This window comes from Siniperca chuatsi, linkage group LG24, assembly GCF_020085105.1.
Source record: "Siniperca chuatsi isolate FFG_IHB_CAS linkage group LG24, ASM2008510v1, whole genome shotgun sequence".
In the NCBI taxonomy this organism is placed as follows: domain Eukaryota; kingdom Metazoa; phylum Chordata; class Actinopteri; order Centrarchiformes; family Sinipercidae; genus Siniperca; species Siniperca chuatsi.
In genome coordinates this window covers 9,637,817-9,656,867 of record NC_058065.1, presented here as the reverse complement: position 1 = coordinate 9,656,867, position 19,051 = coordinate 9,637,817, and the positions used below count along the sequence as shown (strand labels likewise).

At 42.9% G+C, this 19,051-nt stretch overlaps 1 protein-coding gene across 2 annotated transcripts; it reads left to right on the top strand.

Annotated features, from left to right (window-relative positions):
- Positions 1 to 509: 509 nt before the first annotated feature.
- On the top strand, positions 510 to 18,281 carry LOC122871844 (probable ribonuclease ZC3H12C). Of its 2 annotated transcripts, none has more exons than XM_044187291.1 (6): positions 510 to 661; positions 11,037 to 11,923; positions 12,105 to 12,244; positions 12,352 to 12,586; positions 12,925 to 13,031; positions 13,348 to 18,281. In XM_044187291.1, exons 2-6 carry the CDS (start codon positions 11,106 to 11,108, stop codon positions 14,916 to 14,918), a joined length of 2,871 nt encoding a protein of 956 aa, XP_044043226.1. In that variant the 5' UTR covers positions 510 to 661; positions 11,037 to 11,105; the 3' UTR covers positions 14,919 to 18,281. The 2 variants fall into 2 exon arrangements, with proteins under 2 accessions (XP_044043226.1, XP_044043227.1); XM_044187292.1 differs by lacking the exon at positions 510 to 661 and adding an exon at positions 5,612 to 6,082.
- The last annotated feature ends 770 nt before the right edge of the window (positions 18,282 to 19,051 follow it).

Sequence of the window (19,051 nt, the reverse complement as noted above, 5' to 3'; positions counted from 1 at the left end):
AATATGTAATCCAGTGAAAAAAATCCTCTCTTAAATCTTGAATTAAACGCAGCAAAAAAAGTACTTGCCACTATTTATTTTCACCACAAGATGGCGGCGTTGCGCACCGCACGGCTCATCCGCCCATCCCACTTCATATCGCTTCCAGTTTCCAGCAGTTTCGTAAAGCTAGCCTTGATTCTGCACAATGTAGTTTCCTGCTTTCGCCGAAAATCAGATGGTAAACGTGTAACAAAAGGTTACAAGTATTATCTTAAACTTTATTAGAGACATATGATAAATCTTCAAGTAGGAAATATATTGCAAGGGAGGTCTTACGGTCAGTTTGAATATATTTTCCTGAAGCAGGATAACTTACCGTCTTTTTCACATCGAATTGTTATTATATCACAAACCAAACAAAGGTAAGATATATTGAAAAACGTACAAGTATACACGTTGTGTAACCTCTATTTCCACGTAATTTAAAAAAACGCATTTGCTTTTATTTTTGAAACACCGTCAGAGCGGAAGTCGCCTCGTTGCTCTCTTTAACTTGACGCAGTTTGGCTGGGTCACGCTGCAATCCAGCCGGATGTTTTGCGCCGCCAGTATGTGATGGGAACATTTGCTCATTTTATCACCAAGCTAATCGTGCGGCTCCAGCGGCGGCCCTGACCAGGTGAGTACCCGCATACGGCGTGAGCCGAGCGGACTTGTTTGCTATCGGAGCTGCAGGTTGGTGTGGGTGAGAGCTGCAGGGAGGTCGTGACGGTGTTGCAGTGACCGTGCACGCCCCTGCGCGCCCCCAAACATCCATAATATAGTTTCTGTATTGTAGCCCCTTCAACAGGCAGAGGACGGGCGGTGCTGCTGTGTTGTTTATCACCTGTTTGACTCGAAATACAGGTGAAAATGTTTTTAAACGAGGGGAAATGGAGTTTGTGTGCTCTCGAGTGAAGAAGGCCTGAGCAAAACACAAGCTTCCACTAGTTGTCTGCTCCCTGGTGGATTCACGACGGGGCAGAGACACTGTAGACCTTGTGTCCCTTCCTCCACCTGTCTAGTGTTCATCTGTATGTGCTCTCTCTCTCTGACAGCCGTGTCTTTTGCCACACAGCGGCTGGTAGTGGCTCCCTGTGGATCAGAGCAGTAGCAGTCCAGGCATGGCTTCACAGCTTTTGATGGGCAGGGGGGAGGTGGTGTGAGCACGAGCCTCAGCAGCTGTCTGTCCCCGTCCCATGAGGCTTTTATTTCCTCCTGTCCTTTAACTTCTCTCTTAAACTTTAAGAGTGGACTGGAGATCTGGCTGCTGCTGTCACTTTTGTCTTCTCCAATGCTCTTTGCAAAGGGCTCTTTTGCTGTTTTTTTTAAAGGGCAGAAATAAGTCAAATAACCCCTCTTGTATATGCACGATCTGGCTCACAACACATAGTTTAATCAGTCACAAGTTCACTTGCTCTTCATCTTATTGTGGTTTTAAAGATCTGACTGGTTTGAGTGATGTTTCGGCCCTTTGGCTTTCCTCAAAGGCTTCATCTGCTCAGTTTTTCACATTCTGAGTATTGATTTGAATGACACATGCATGCAGAAGACACACCCAGAGCTGGTGAGTGTTGCCATGATATTTTAACTTAATCTATATTGGCTGTTTGTGTGTGTGTGTGTGTGCGCGCGTGTGTGTTTTTAGTGCTTGGTGGAAATGCAGGGGTCAGAAGACAGGTCATGAGGGCAGAAGGTCTGCTGCTGCATACACCTGGGTCGGATAGTACATGCAAACCATTTTTGGTATTTGTTTTAACCTATCCAGATGGGTCTAATGCTGAAAAATCTACTAAAAATAGTAATGTAAATGCCAGCTTCTCAATTGCGAGTATTTGCTGATTCTTGTTGTTTCTAAGTGATCGTAAACTAACAGAATATCTTTGGGTTTTGGAAGCAAAAGCAAGCATAATAGCAAACATAATTTCATGCTTTCTGGATTCCTCAACAAATACATCCTCTAGGTCTCTGCTGTTTCCCCTCTCATAATTGCTCTTCTGCCATCGCTGAACTCTGCAGCTTAGGTTTGTTTTGTGTGCATTCAGTGTTATCTGTCTCCAAAGAGGAAAAACGATCACCCTGTTGTTGCTGCTGCAGTTGTTGGACGCAGCACACACCTGTTTGTTACGACAGATGGTCTACAGAGTCTGTCTGTGTGTTTGGATACTGTGCAGTTGGTCAGCTGTTGTATTTCCCCCCCATCACCCTTATCTGACTCGGCACGCTGACTCAGAGCACATTCTTATTTAATCAGGCAGTTGTTTTCCTGTTGAGCCACTAAGCTGAAAGAACAATTCTTTTATTTGGCAAGTTGACTGAGAAAACACACTGACGCCATGGACTGCTTTGTGTTGCTTTTTGATTACATATTAACTTCTTGCTGCCAAGATAAATTAAATTAATATTTCTGTTGGCAGACATGTTATTTAAAACTTAGAGGCTGGATCATACTGTAACTTCTGAGACCTCTGCAATCCACTGGTGTGGTAGCTGCAGTTAGGTTGCTCAGTAGCCCCAGTGTTGTATATTAACGCTTATTTTCACTATTGATTTTATCTATACATTTTTTTCTAATTATTGATTTGTTTAGTCTATAAAATGCCCATCTTCAGATATTTAAACTGCAACTATTTTCAGAATCAGAAATACTTTATTGATCCCTGAAGGGAAACTCTTTGTTACAGCAGCTCACCTTTACGTCAGTGCACACAGGAAAAAGTACTAGCAAAAAATATAATACAAGTCATTTTGATAGTAAATTAATTGTTTGTCTTTTTTTTTTTTCAAGCAGAAATTCAAAAACATGCAAAGTCTCACATTTGAGAAGCTGGAACCAGCAGATGTTTGGGAGTTTTACTCTACAAATTTGAATATGAAAATTAGTCCTTTTTGTTAATTGACTAATACGTGAGTTATTTTCATCTCACAATACATCCATGGATACAAATTCTTAACAATAACCTCATCATAAACATCTTAAATATGCCTTTTTCTTTCCTAAATGAGAAGTTTTAGAGCCGAAACAATGAATCGATTAGTGGATAGACAGAAAGTGAATCAGCAGCTTTGATTGATAGATTAATCGTATTATTATTATTATACGATTAATTATTATTTTTTGCCATTTGTCATTCCCTGCCAGCTTCTCAATTGTGAGGATTTTGTGCTTGTCTTTCTTATATGACTGTAAACGTAATATCTTTGGGTTTTGGACTGTTGGTTGGACAAAACAAGCAATGTGAATACATCATGTTGGGCTTTAGGATATTGTGATGGGCCTTTTTCACAGTTTTTCTAACATTTTATAAACTAAAGATTAATCCATTATTCTTCCATATCCTGTGTTTAAACCACCTCAACTGGCTTCCTGCATTGTGGATTACCTCAATACTATGTTCTGTTCAAATGATCACCTGATCACATAGAGTGAGGTCAGCTACCCCGTAGAGGAGCCTCACCTTGGTGGCTTATATCAGCTTGTGCTGTGGGTGGGGAAAAAAGATCAGCTGCGACATTGAGAGGTTGGTTTGCTGGCTTAGTTTGGTGCCATACAACTCCCACGTTACGTGACCTAATCAGACATCATCATACACGTTCGACAATCTCATGATCCCTTTGCTGATTAGCTTTGCGCGAGGGACAATGAAACCATTAATGTGCATTTATTGTATGGTATGCACAAAACTCTTAGATGCCAAGACTCCATTTGCTCAGACTTCACCGTTATGGACATCCAGGTTAACTTTTCATGAACTCTGGATTTGGAGGTGTATCGTTCAGCAGCAAGTATATGAGTACAAGCTGCTTTTATTTTATTTGAAAACACTGGAGACGAAGAACTCCTACTATAGGACGGTGTAGTCCCTCATTCGTCCAGGAGTGTTCCATCGTAGAAAAGGTTTCCGTCGTAGTCATCAGGACACTGTTTTCAGAAGCTACAAACCACACATTTGAAGACAGCGAGGTGAAGATTCTAAGAAGAGAGAGGAGTTGGTTTGAAAGAGGAGTCAAAGAAGCCATATTTGTGAAAAAAGAAACCCCTCTTTAAACAGAAATGGTGGTCTGAGATTCATCTTGCCAGCCGTTTACCACAGTGTATTAACACCGTGGTCAAGCCAATCATATGCTAATCAGGTACTTAACAGTGATGAGGGAGGTGCAGCCAGAGAACAATAGGCCTGATTACTGGGCCATCATGGAAACAAAAGAAGGTCAGTTTCAGGTGAAACTAGGCAGGGTAAACAGCAGACACTCAGGAAGACTCCTCCCTGAGGGCAGGGCTTAAGCAACACATAGTAGCTGAAATTTCTGAGTTCTCAGACCATTTTCACAATTGAGAATGACTTCCGGATGGGCGCTGAAACGTCTTGATTCTGAAAACAGTGTCCAGATGACTACGACTGAAACCTTTTCTACAACTCCTACTAACTCGTTCAAGAGGGATCAGCCATAGGAAGTCACTTGTGCTACTTTGCTTGGATCCAGAGTCCTTTGTTTTTAATAAAGAAAAAGCTATGGGATGTGTGGACAGCTCAAATATTTAGTCTAATGCGAAGCTACTACATATTCTTCTTAGGCTTGCTTGGTGCATTTTATTTGACTTCTTCCCAGCAAGTGATACCAAACTCCTGTTTACTGTTAAACTGTGTCTGAAATGTCAGAAGGTTTTTGAGCAGAGCAGTTTCTTTTACGTAACTAATTCTGTCAAGTATAATTTAGCCTTGTGGTCCTGAGAATCTGCTGCTTCCCACTTGTTGCACTTCCCTCTTCAACCCTTTCCATGCTGTCTTCACGTTTCCAGAGTGCCACAGAGCTGCATATTGTGTACATATTCCAGTAGTCTGGTTTGGTACAATGAGTATTGCGCCCCCCTGTTTTTTTTATTTTTTTATTTTATTTTTTTTTATAGTGAAGTCATACTGGCCTTGTAGCATGTGGAACTGTGCAATGTGGAACTTTTATGTCTTTAATATGTATTGAATCAATGACATTGGTGCAAATAAACATAGATATATTATTACATATGGTTTTTATTTTTTTTTTGATGCAATCATTAAAATTCTGTTAATTGCACACGGGCTCCATAATCACATAAAAGACAGAAAGGCAAAGATTTGTGCTTCCGAGTCATCTGCCCCAAGTGTGCCGCAACAATGAGGAACAGGTCCCCTCCTCGTACTCATGGGGACATAAAACTTTTTGATGTCCTTCACCCCCCACACTTGTCCTTTTTCCCTTTCAGCCCAGCCACACTCTTCTCTTTCCTCTTGCACTCTCTTAAAGGCCACGCTAGTCTTTCAGCCAGCCTTGGTCCTTTCTTTCTGTTTTGAACCACCACCACCACCACCACCACCACCACCACCACCACCCCCAGCTTGAGACAAAGACTGGAGAGTGACTGTGGCGCTCTGTAGCCAGGTGTTCTCCATTGCTGCCCTGGGCTGTAATAGCACCAGCCCTCACACTGCAGCTGCCCTCCCCAGCCTCCCATTGTGTAGCTCTATTGTTCAGCCGCCCAGCCCTCGTTGATTCATCGGCCACACAGGGGAAGCCCTTTCAGACTGAGGAGTGTGTGTGTGTGTGTGTGTGTGTGTGTGTGTGTGTGTGTGCTAGTGCACGTTAGGTACGCGTGCCTTGGGGAAACTGGGTGTTGCAGGCATTCGCCCACACCCACTCCCCTTGTCTCTGCGCCTCATTGTAAGGCCGCTCCGCTCTGATTGGTAGAAAAGCAGCCACTCTAAACGAGGGAATGGCAGACATTGTTGGTCCATCTGTTCTGCCACTCATTGTCCAACTTGCCTGCTTCTGTAGGGGGGAAAAAAAAATACAGCTCTGGAAGACTCTCCGACACTGAGGACAGAGGCGTTTGGCTGGAGTTGATGCTCTGCTGTACCTGCAGCAAAGACAAACATCAGCCTTGGATGTAGCTGCCGTGGGAACTTTAGGACTTGTTTTTTCTCACTTTCACCTGCAGTGTTTTCCATTCTGGTTTTCAAGGATTTAAATCTACGGATATGAGCTAATTGCCTTTCTGCATTGTTTGTTGATCTTTTAAGGTCTGGTAAGTGTGATGAAGTCCCCACATGTCTATCTATAACCTGACTTTTATACTGACATTTTAGTTTTTAGCTTGCTGCTTTAATTGAAAAATACCCTTTTGTGGCTGTTCTGATCTGTCTCACAAAAGCAAGTGTAATTTTTACTACCCCTGACCGTTGAGATGATGCAAAGGGCCCTAGCTATAGCAGTGTTACCTGCACGACAGGTTGCTCCTTTACATCCAGCCTGGTTGTGCAGGGCTGCAGCATCATAAATGACTTTTATGCTGCCTACCTAAATACTTAATTTACCTGACCTGGATTCCCTTGCATGTAAAATAGTCATGTATAGTTCACATTGATAAGTTCAGAATAAAGAGAAGGTGCAGTCCAGTTTCTCTGTCTGTTAATAGTTTTGGATCAATAGTGCAAACAAGAGATGAAACAGTTTGAACCATACCACAGGTCAGATTAACCACTACGTTACAAGAAATCTTGGTGTGCAGCCCTGAGTCATAAGAGTTTGTAGCAATGTATTACACCTGCCTAAACTTTGCTTTAGTCACTGCTCTAGCAGTTGTTCGAATTTCAGTGTCATCTGTATTGATATGAAACTTGATTGGGGGGGGGGGGGGTAAAATGGGTGGGAGTTCACGAAAAGCAAGCTTCTTCTTATCTGCTTATCTGGGTCACATGAGGAAGCAAACAGTGCTTTGGCTAAAGATGTTGGCCTGGAAAGTGTGTGTGTGTGTGTGTGCGCGCGCGCAACTTTCACATCTGACCGTGTGTCCTCAGTGTGTGTCTGTCCTGCTGCGTCTTTATTCTTGCTCTATTGGCTGTGTGTGTGTGTGTGTGTGTGTGTGTGTGTGTATATTTCATGTTCTTATGTCCCGGTGGGGACTTTAACCTGAATGCACACTAACCCAAGGGAACTGCCCCAAGTGTGAGGGGAAAAATTGAGGTCCCCGCTTTTTGAAGGTTAAGACTTGGTTTCAGGGTACAGGTGACAATTAGGTGAAGGTTAGGGGTAAAGGGCTGGGGAAAGTATTATGTCAGTGACTGTCCCCCACGGGAATAGTGAGAAGTGTGTGTGTGTGTGTGTGTGAGTGAGAGAAGGGGAGACACTAGTCGCAAGTACCGCACAGCAGACATCTGTTGCCCTGCTGCTGGCGGGGAAACCTAGTGCGGCATCTAGATGCACCGACACACACACAGTATTCCCCTGGCTGATTATTATTCTCGGGACAGCCCCTTTTTTTTAACAATAAGTTTTTTTGAACAGTCGCGCATGCAGCGATATACTAGACAACCCCCTCTAGTCCTCCCTGTGCCCCTCCCAGAAACCCCCCCACCCCAACCCAAAACCCCCTCTCTCTCCCACTGCACACACACATACACTTTTTACACAAAGCTCCCACATACAAAGCGCTGTAAGGACTGTGTTACATATTCATTACTGCCTCCATCAAAGCCAGCAGTGCTGCTGTGTGTGGGAGCTGGCTCGCTGATGTTTGAAAGATGCACCCACTCAGCCTGGAGGTCTGGAGATGGTTTGATGAGGTCGCTCTGCCGTTGGTCCGTTAAGACTAGGCCTGATTTGGGGATTCCACAATGCACTGAATGTATTATTCTGTGTGGACCACACTAGAAGACTTTTTAAAATCCTAACTGTGAAAAAACTCAGACAGGCTTTAATAGCGACAAGCACACTGTTCAGATTTGTCGTTAAGCAGCTAAAACAACAGGATTATGATCAGATTTGTCCAGCTTGACTGTTTATGATAACCTGCCTTAGGTTTTACAGACAAGTGTAAAACTAGTGTTTTGTGAATATTTGCTCATTTTTAGTTAGTTAGGCTAATATCTTTGGGTTTTGAATGTTTAAGACAAAACAAGACATTTCAATATGTCAACTTGGGGTCTGGAAAATTGTGATGGGCATTTTTCCACTGTTTTCTGACATTTTTATAAACAAAACAATTCATCCATGAATTGAGACAATTATCAGTAGAATTACCAACAGCCTTAGATGAGATGTGTCAGGATCTGTGTGGCTTACCACTTCCTGGGGGAAACCCCTGAAGAATCCATTACCACTTCTCTATTCTGCATTGTTGTGAATGTATCCCATCGTACATTGGTTCAATATTGTATATGCAGTAGTTTTTGGTTTTTTTTGTCTTTGATAAGTTGCCCGGTGCTGATTAAGGCTGGGTGTCATTTGAAATTTTCAATTCTGGTGCTGATAAGATGCCTGAGTTTTGGTACCAATACAAAACAATACTTTTTTCATTACCTTTTGTGAGGAATATTAACAAAATTTTTTCCATTTAACAAAGAAGCCAAACTTCTCAAATGTCGAATCTTGTCTAAACACAAGCAGCTGTACCAGACCTTTGGTCAGATTGCTCTTAGTGTAAAGTTGGCAAAATTAAACAATTTTATTGAAGCAAAGAATACACAAGATTACGAATCTGACCAGACACTGGGATACCAGTTTGACAAAACCTTTAGTACTAGGTGCTATTGACACATTTTGGTTGGTTCCAAAAGTAGTAATGTTTTTATATAGGGATGCACTGATCCAACTTTTTCTCCTCCAGTACTGATTCTGATACCTCAACTCCGTACGTGCCAATACATAATACCAGTCCGATACCAGTGCTCTCTTTTTCCCTGGTGTAATATCTGTGCACCTCAGTGCATGGAACTCATTTGAATCATTTTCATGTAAGGTAACATGACACCACAGATTGCTGTAGCATTTAAAACTGTTTTGACATCGAGTCGTGACCGAATGACTGTAACTGATAGCGGAAACACTGACTTTTATAATGACATTGATGAATAAACTGCATTTAACAAGGATCGATCACATCATACCCCATATAATGACTGACTTAATGAGGTTAATATCAGCAAACCTAGTTTGATACCCAGCCCTACTGCTGATACCAGGTCCAAGTTAAACTAGGGATTTGTTGATTTGTTTGCTCAGAAAACTTTTAAGTCATTTAGTTTTACTTTTCTGTCACAGAAAACAGCTTATTTGATGCCTGAAGACTTTCAGTGTAGTTAGATATGAGTGATGATCTACTTCTGTTTGCGTCCTTGGTGTAATGTCATGTCTACGCATCGATGATGTGCTCTACTTATGCTTAGGCTGGATGATGTCAGGCCTTAGAGAAACTTGAATGGAAAGATAGTTTGGATGTGTCAGTTTAGACCATCAAAAGAGTAGAGTGCGCATGAAATGTTCCCAATAGCCCCACTCTCTCCACAGCAGTATGAGTCACTTTGTGAGCTAGACGTGTGTGTGTGTGTGTGTGTGTGTGTGTGTGTATGGGCACCATCAACGCCCACATTGGTTGATGCCAAAGTCCCAATCCTAATCACTCCTATAGGTCTATTGTTGTCTTGGGTGGTGGGGTGGGTTGCCAGTGAGGCACACTTAAGCAACCCCCCAGCCCTTTTTGTAATGTGTGTGGAAGGCGGGTCGCCGACTGAACGCCGCAGCCTCTGTCTTGGCATTTGGAAGGGAGAATGCTTTTAACAGCTGTAGCTTAGCAACAGTAGCTCAGCCGCGTTGCTAGGCAGCGCTTTTTCATAAAATGCGCACTCACTCCACCCCGCCCCCCTTCATCCTCTCCCCCCTCCCACCCACCATATTTAAGTCACTTCCCCTTCTATCATCTGTTTTGTCCAGATAACGTGGGTTTGAGTTGCTTTCTGGGTCGGAGGATACTGAAGTCCAACTGCACATTTACATTTGTAGAATTTGCTGATATTGTTTCCTCCTGGAGGGTTTACTAAACAAAGCCAAGAAATGATTGATTGTTCGAAGTCACACAAAAGGAATTTAAGTGTTTTTTGTTTTTTTTGTTGTTGTTTTTTGGAAATACCATGGATACTGAAACTTTCAACGACATCAGTAAACCTGAATTTTATGTAAACATAACTCCAGTCAGAATACACCAGGCCTGTAATTTTGTTTCTAGAGAGAGATCAGTTTCATGATCTCATCTTAACTTTCCAGTGCTCCCTGTAATTTGTGTGCAGCTAAACCTTTGACACCAATCAGATTAGCCTAACCAGATCCCATGTCCTTGGTGCTTGAATGCAATATGTGGATTGGTTCAGTAGCCTCGGAGCCCCTCAGTGTTTAAATGAGTGACTCCACCACCCCAGTGGGAAGAAGCATATGGACCTTAATTACCAGGTAGAATGTGAGGGGGAAGGGTCTGGCGGCCCCATCGCTAATGGCTTACTGTCTGTTTTTAAACGGTTCACCCTCTGTTCCCCCTTTTAGATTAACGTGCTGTGGCGTGGCCCTATAAAAACACACCGGGGCCAGACAAAAAAAAAACAACAAAAAAAAAAACGCGGGAGTCAATTAATTAGGGTGAGAGGCCCCATCGGCTCTTTGTGTCAGCCAGTCTGTGCCTCGGCGGAGTCCCCAACTGCCCGAGACAGCCAGTCACAGCCAGTGTAAACATCGACTCAGAGCCTTACATTGTTAGGATGGCTTAGGCAAAAATGTTCCTTGGAAAATAAAGGTGGAAAAAGTCTAATTTTCCTAAAATGACAGTCAATGTTGACTTTAAATTATCATGTAACAATACAGCCTGAATGCACATTCTCACCTTGCTTTTGTAACAGACACCATACTTATGTTTTCACCCAAATGTTAGTTGAAGTATCTCTCTTCACTTAAGGGGTTTTACCCAGTTTCCCTGGAGGCATCATGTTCTGAAAGTGCCATCTCAACATGCATAACAACAGATTTGCATTTGATTACCAGAGCTGATCATTAGAAAAGAATATGTCAAATATTCAAGTTATATTTACTTTACTGTAACTACTACTGGTTTTAGGGCCCAGTATAGTGTAGACCAAGTTTTAAAGTGATACAATATGTCAGTCAGGACCTAATTTCCATGTATCTCACACTCACTCCATCTTCCTCTCTTTCTTTAGGCACCAATGAGTCAAGCTTTGTGAGAGGGCAGCAGTCAGCCCTGTGTGCTGGATGTCTGTGACAGATCCATGGGCCAGAAGGACCATGTGGAGGCAGGAGCAGGCCACATCCTCGACTTGGGGCTGGATTTGGAGTATCTCCACGTAGCAGGGGCTGACCGGCAGGCTGGCGGCGCTGACGGGCCCCCTGCTATGGAGGAGCAGGGGGAGAGCTCCGGCAACAGCAGCGGCGCCAATTCCCCTCCACCGGCTGTGGTGGAGGAAAATGCTGGGTCTGTTGAAGAATGTGAGCCGGCGCCGTCTTCCAGCGCCACCCTCGCTGCCGGCCCGGACCCGGATGGAGGAGAGGGAGGGTTAACTCACAGTAAGAACACCCACCAGCCGCTTTGTCGGACCCAGTGTGTGGACTTAGGCACTGAAGGTCCTCCTGAGCCCCCATCTGAACTCCCATCAGAGCTTGAACACGACACCCCTGCACAGTCCTCACTCAGCTCCCCATGTAAGCACCCACCTGAGGCTCCACCCAATCCCTCCACATCAGAGCCAGCATCCGGGGCTGGTGGGAAGGAATACCAAGCTAAGCTGGAGTTTGCCCTGAAGCTCGGCTACTCTCAGGAGACAGTGCGACTGGTGCTGTCCAAGCTTGGCCCTGACACCCTCATCAATGACATACTGGGAGAGCTGGTCAAACTGGGCACCAAGTCAGACAGCGAGCAGCCGGCTGGATCATTAGCCTCTACCTCATCTTCTTCATCCTCCTCTTCCTCTTGTGGCTATTCCGATTTACTGGATAGCCAGAGGTCAGACTCGCCCTGTCCTTCAGACTCTCTGTGTGACCAGGACAACCTGCGGCCAATTGTCGTGGATGGCAGTAACGTAGCCATGAGGTGAGCAACTATGGCAACAGTTTCAATAAAGTCGTTCAGTCACTTTAAAATGTCCTTTATTGATTCCACAAAGCAGATTTTCATAGTATGTGTTTATTGCTGAAAATTGCTGTATAGACCTACATTAAAACCCCAAATGTTAATTTGCTATTACCTTCTGCCTCTTAACTATGTCCCGTAGCCATGGCAACAAGGAAGTGTTTTCCTGCCAGGGGATCCAGCTGGCTGTAGATTGGTTCCTAGAGCGTGGCCATCATGACATCACAGTATTTGTGCCTGCATGGAGGAAAGAGCAGTCCCGCCCTGATGCCCCTATAACAGGTCAGTGCAAGACGCTGTTTGACACAAACACACACATACGGTCAATAAAGTTGTGAATTATTCTAGCACAGCATTTTTCTCAACCTTACCGTAACTCCCTCCTACAGATCAGGAGATCCTGCGTCGCCTAGAGAAGGAAAAGATCCTGGTCTTCACTCCTTCGCGCCGTGTCCAAGGTCGGAGAGTGGTTTGCTATGACGACCGCTTCATTGTCAAACTGGCCTACGAGTCAGACGGTATCATTGTCTCCAATGATAACTACCGAGACCTGGCTAATGAGAAGCCCGAGTGGAAGAAGTTCATCGATGAGCGGTTGCTCATGTATTCCTTTGTCAATGACAAGTAAGTAGGAGTGGATCATTATGAAAGACCTTCATGACTTCGTGTCAAAAGAAGTGTAACATTTATGTCTCTAATTTTGAACTCAGAGTGATCTTAGTTACACCTCTGACATCTGGTTTAACAAATGTCATGACAACTGACATTTTCACTTGGTTTTAAAAGGAGAATTACATCTTATTTTGTTCTGTTTACCTCCACTTTACAGTTCTCCCAATCAATTTACAACAGAAATGAGAGATTTAACCGAAAGAATATGCACCATTGCCAAAACACCATTGTCCTTAAACTTAGTGATGGTAACACCTTGTCCTTTCTAATCCTTCCTTCCTGTCTCTCAGATTCATGCCCCCAGATGACCCTCTTGGTCGTCATGGCCCCAGCTTAGACAACTTCCTGAGGAAAAGACCCGTCATGCCTGAGCAGAAGAAACAGCCTTGCCCATATGGTGAGAACACAGATATGCACATATACAAACAGAAATAACATTGCATTTTATTTTTTAATTAATGTGTGTGTTATTTGACTGAATTCAAAATATTGTGCTCTATAAAAAGCTCTCCAAGAAATGTTTTTCCTCTTACCTTTTTTTTAAGAAAAAATAATTGCTCAACAAATGCAAATCTGACTTTATAACATTATGTATGTGTGTAGTGATAGTCTGTCTTTAAAACAATTGTGCAGCTTATATATTGACTATGTTGCATTTTGTTTGTTGTATTTACTATGTAATGATACTGCGATCTTCTGTCTCTTTGCTCCAGGAAAGAAGTGCACTTACGGCCACAAGTGTAAGTACTACCACCCAGAAAGAGGTGCTCAGCCTCAGCGCGCTGTGGCTGATGAGCTGCGTGCTAGTGCCAAGACCTGTGTTGCCACAAAAAACCAGGGGGACACCGGGCTGGTGAAGAGCCACAGTGTGCCAGCTGGCAGCATTGAGGCAAAAAAAGGCGCCCAGAAAAGGCAGTCAGACCCTAGCATCCGAGCTCTGTCATACAGTGATGCTGAGGAGAAGCTGCTGGCAAAAGGGAGGGCGGAAAGCCAGAAGAACACTATGTGTGGCAGCAGCAGTAGCAGTAGTTGCAGTGGGAGTGCAACAATGTCCCCAGCCCAAGGAGGAGGCCCTCCATCCAGTCTTAGCTTTCCCCAGGACCAACAGTCCAGAGCAGCAACTCCACATGGTCTACCAGCCCCCAGCCATGACCTTTACCCTCACTGCGAGTCTCCAGACTTGAGCTACTACTCAGTAACGCGGGCCTACTCTGGCCTGACCCTCTCCTCCAGACGGAGCCCAGACTGTCGCTTCCCCAATGACACAGACCTGCGAATAGGCTCAATGGGCTCAGCAGGCTCCGAATGTGGCAGCGAAAGCAGCGTGAGTTGCGGTAGCAGCTGCGAGTCGTACAGTGAGAGACCGTGTCCTGGATGCCCCCCAGACACCTTGCTGGAAGATAGCGTCCATTTTGCTAATCCCCACAGCCGGCTGTATCCCCATCATGCCGCATCAAACCATGAACTTTGTGGCCTTCATCCTGCCGATTACACAAATATCCAACACAGCTACCACCTGAGTGTGGCACGCGGGCAGAACTGTGCTCATGATCAGCCTCCCCCAGAGGCTCCCCCAAAGCGCCCTCTCTACCCCTTGCCGCCTCATCTCCAGCACCAGCCACTGGCTGCACGCTCCAGCTGCCCAGGTGACTACCACTCTCTGCCCCAGTCCAACCTTCACCCCCCTGGCTCTCCTCTTGGTCGCTGCCTGGCCCCCACACGAGCAGAGAGTGTGTCAGACTCACATTTGTATGAACACCTCTCTACATCACACCATCACCACCGTACTAAAGCTTTGCCCGGCTGGGACACATACTACAGACAGCCTCCATTGCCGCCGTCCAGGTATGAGCCATCTGCCTATCAGAGCCTGCCAGACACACGCCAGTCATCCTGGCACGCCCCTCCCTGGGCACAAGACGGCTATGCCCAGCACCACTCCTCTCACCCAGCTCTCCACCCATCCCCAACACATTACCACCCACTGCCTCCAGCCCACTCTCCTCACCCACCTCATCCATCCAGCACTCCTCTCCCGCCCTACCAGCCTCACAGTGCTCACCTTACAGTGCCCTCCCACGCTCCTCCCTCCTACATATCGCAGCACCCAGAATCCCCTGCACACAGCCGCTACGGGGACGTGAGGGAGAAAGTCTACGTCAACCTGTGTAACATCTTCCCCTCGGAGCTGGTGAGCCGGGTGATGGCCAGGAGCCCTCACATCACAGACCCCCAGCAGCTGGCAGCCGCCATCCTTGCAGAGAAAGCCCAAACAGGCTACTGAAGAACAAAGAAAAATATAATCTCCCATTAGAAAACAATAGCAGTTATGTAGTCTGAGTAGAAATAGGAAAACAAACTGTGGGTGGTTTGCATCAGCAGAGAAAACTAGAAAGCAAGTGGGGTTTGCATGGTGGAATTTTAAATACTGGAGTGCTTTTGGATTGTCTGCAAGGAGAGCCTTTTCTTTCTCTTATGACATTAATGAGACAATGCATAAGTTTCAAGGATACAATATGTAGAAGATAATCCCAATCCAGCTCTGGTCACTGCGCAGCGACAACTAAATCAACTCAACTGTAAGAAGTGTGGCGAGAGTGAGTCATTTGACGAAATCTATGACTTTGACACAAAGTGCGACTTGGAGATTATTCTACATCACCCAGTTAATCTTTTTTTATTTATTTAGTAGCTTATTTTATGTATCTTTCACATGCAGGACTTATTATGCATCAAATTCAAAAGGCACTTTTTTATTTTACAGCGAAATCATAAGTAAGTTGGTATCGCAAACATCAAATATGAAGGATTATTTAATCATTTCCACCACCTTTTATGGCCAGATTTGGATTTGTATGGACTACACACACATTATTGTGCGTTGTACACTGTACTTACTCTCAGGCCAGTCAAACAGTGTTTGAAAAAAAAACTAATTCTTGCATGTGTAAAGCACCAGATGGATGGGATTTTCTATTTACCTATAAAGAAAGTGTCACAGATAAGTAATCAGACTTAATTTCATATATTTCCATGTCATTTTCTTAATTTGTTATGTGGCAAATCCCCGTCTGGTACTCCATTATCACATGACAGTTTCAAACTACCATTTGACTGAGGTCTGTGTATTATATTAATCTCTTTGTGTGTGTTGTGGGGTTTTTTTTTTCCATGTTGGTGAAAATGGGTGTCCGAAAGATAGTCGTCTTATTTGAGATGACGTCAGTATTTTGGTCAGAGTTGTAGCTGTAGAGATGGGTGACCCTGTCGTGTGTACCTTAGTTTTAGTAAGGGACATCTCTCTCTCTCTCTCTTTCTATCTCTCTCTCTATCTCTGGCCCTTTATTTTGGGTCAACTCTGGTATCTGCTACAGACAGAGAACATCTGGAAATCAGTAAATCAAACATGTATCTATTGTAAATATATTTAACAGATTTCCCTGCTGTGCTTTTGGCTAACAGCGTCTACTGTTGTCTGTAGCAGATCCCAGCTGAATCCATGCTAGACGGAGAAAAACCTTGTTTGATACAAATTGTATCATTAACTAAGTCGCTGATGTTATATACAGTACATGGACTTGTTGATCTGTATTTATCAAACACTCTTGATGTATTGCTATATGATGAAGTGCATTGACAACAGTTCTGTTCCAATCGAGATGTTCCAACTTTTAATCTTGTGGAAATTGCTTTGAGACAATTATTTCACATATGTTATGAAACAGAAGGAGTTGTCTGCCTACTATGTTTAGGTATCACAACTTCTTTATCTGCGCTTTTGGGTTTGAAGCTGGCTTATTTTCTCCAGGAGCTCCAATGAAATCATGTGTGAGAAATATGCTTTGGTTTACTGGTTAACTGCCCATTAGAAAACAGAAGTGAATTAGTCTGTTTTTTCACAGTGAGGCTGGGGTCAGTTCATTTTAAGCTTTTTTAGCTTCTTTATTAAGTCAGGACATGGATATCCTTTTAAAGTAACATTATAAAACTTTCTGCTTGAAATAATAGAGAATGATGTTTTATCATTAACTATTCTATTATATCATGAATTGAGTGGTAAGACCCCAACCATGTTTAATAAGTAAAGTTTTGTATTTGGGTCAGTGCCATATCCCATGGCTGCTATTTTGAATGTCTGTAACACTCTACCAAAGCTCTACCTGGTGTATTTGCAAATATATAAAGCAATTTTTGCCTCAACAAAAAGATGAGATCTTCATAGAATCATAAATCATCCAGTCAGTAGACAGCTTTAGAATAACAACAACTGCTTAGCAAGAAGTTTAGCTAGCTAACCTACTAGCTACTAGAACTTTTCTGTGTGATATTTTAAAAAGAATATATATATATAATTATTATTATTATATATATTGAAATTTATTTGGCCATATTGCATTACAGGGTGGTAGGTTGAAAAAATTGCATATAACAAAAATGTTTCAACTTCACCACAAACAGGAAAAAATATTACTGCTGAGGCTACCTGAGCACTTATTAAGCTAATGCTAACATTTCGTTGTATTATTACACACCAGACCTGTTCGGGATGTAACCTGCCTATGGTTTATTGCATGCTGGGATAGTCCAAAAATTTTAATTCGGATGTACGTTGCACTTTTATTAGTAGGACGTTAAATATTCTGAATGCAGGATTAGCCTATCTATGACTATGTTAAATTGTTGTATTTAAACCTTAGATATGGCCAGATTAGAATGTTAGCCGCAGGACATAGTTTGGTTGTACTTGATCAGGTAGAGCTCAACCAAAGTGTAATGCAAGTTCAAAATGGCCGCCAAGGAAATTAAAGTCTGCAGAGTGAGCTCGTCATACAGTTCATCACAAGCCAGCTACATAAAGCCCACTGTTTTTTTTTTCCTGTCCAACGTGTCACATTGTACAAATAGTGAATAATTGTACAATAACACGTGAGAGAGAACCTTTTGTGTGTATTGAAGAAGCGCCTTCTCTCTGGCCTCCTGGCACTGTGTGTCAGTATGGCACCTGAGCGTGGGCCCAAAGTAATGCCTCTTCATGGCATTGTGCTTATGACACATCCAATACTCTGAACTATGTTCAGCTAACTGTTATGCATGTTTTGATTTGTTTTGGTTTCTGCATGTTTCCTTGTGTTTAATTTGTGTACATAGCTGTGTTTCTGTCCTGGAAGTTTGTCTTGCTGTTATTGTGACATGAAGCTAGCTGTTGAGATGCCTCTAGGCTTACTTATACACAAAACTGGCTTGTTTTTCTGCTCGTTAATGTTTTATTGCATATATCAGTTAGTACAACACCCTCCTTTGACACAATATAAAGTCAAGTGAGAATGCCATCTTGTTTTCTATAAAGCTTGACATTTACGAATCAGGAAGAATGTTTTGGAATGCATTCCACTTTTCTCAAACATTGTTTGCTTTGGAAGCGCCCTCGACCATAGATAATGATAATGGAAACCATTATGATAAATTGACTGCTGTGTTGTAGAGATAATACAATGTTATACGGGCCACTACACTCTAATAGAATGAAAATCCTGTGTCAAATTATATTTCCATTTTGCCAGTAGAATAACAGTAACTAATTAATCATTGTAACATTTTCAACTGTAACTCTGATTGTTCATTAAAGAAAGTACTGCTATAAAACATGTATCAATTGACATTGTAGTAGTTAAAGGCTTGTTTTAAGTGACTATCCCAATTTTAGTATACACTATTACCAATTATTACAAAAGACAATTATTTAGAATTCTTTATTTAGAAAGGCCTGTTTACAAATTTCTGTACCGTATTATTTTCCTGTAAAAATCAGATTACTTAGTATTATGATAAAAGTAAGTGATAAAAGTACTTAAAAAAATTACTGTTTAAGAGACAATTATTTGTAATTGAGCTTGTAGTTGCATGTGGTGTGTATTCAGTTTTTTTAATCGCTGTAGGATTTGAAGTGCTACATTTGATCCCTCATCACCTTTTACCATCCCTAGTTGAAAGTAGAGCTGAAATGATTAGTAGGTTATTGACTAATTGATTGACTAATCTTATTATATAGTTAAATTATAAACGCCATTTTTCCCCTTTTGACAGTTTCCAGACAAAATGATTTCTAAAAATATAATTAATAAAAAATAACTGTTAGTTGCAGCTCTGAAACATGGAAGTAATGGTATGTAGATGCTTCTTAGCAACAGGGACCCAGTCTAAACTGAAAGCATGATAAATGGGACTAAATACAAAGATCTCTCTCCAGAGGGCACAACCTCAGACCAGGGGTAAGATTCACTAGTGCGACAACGAACTGCCAAGACAACACTGTCACGTCTTTGATAAGTCAAAGCCTGGACTATAACCCTACTGATAATCTGTGGAAAGACCTAGACATCAGTAGATCACAGTTCACTAAGGCATCCAACCAGAAGT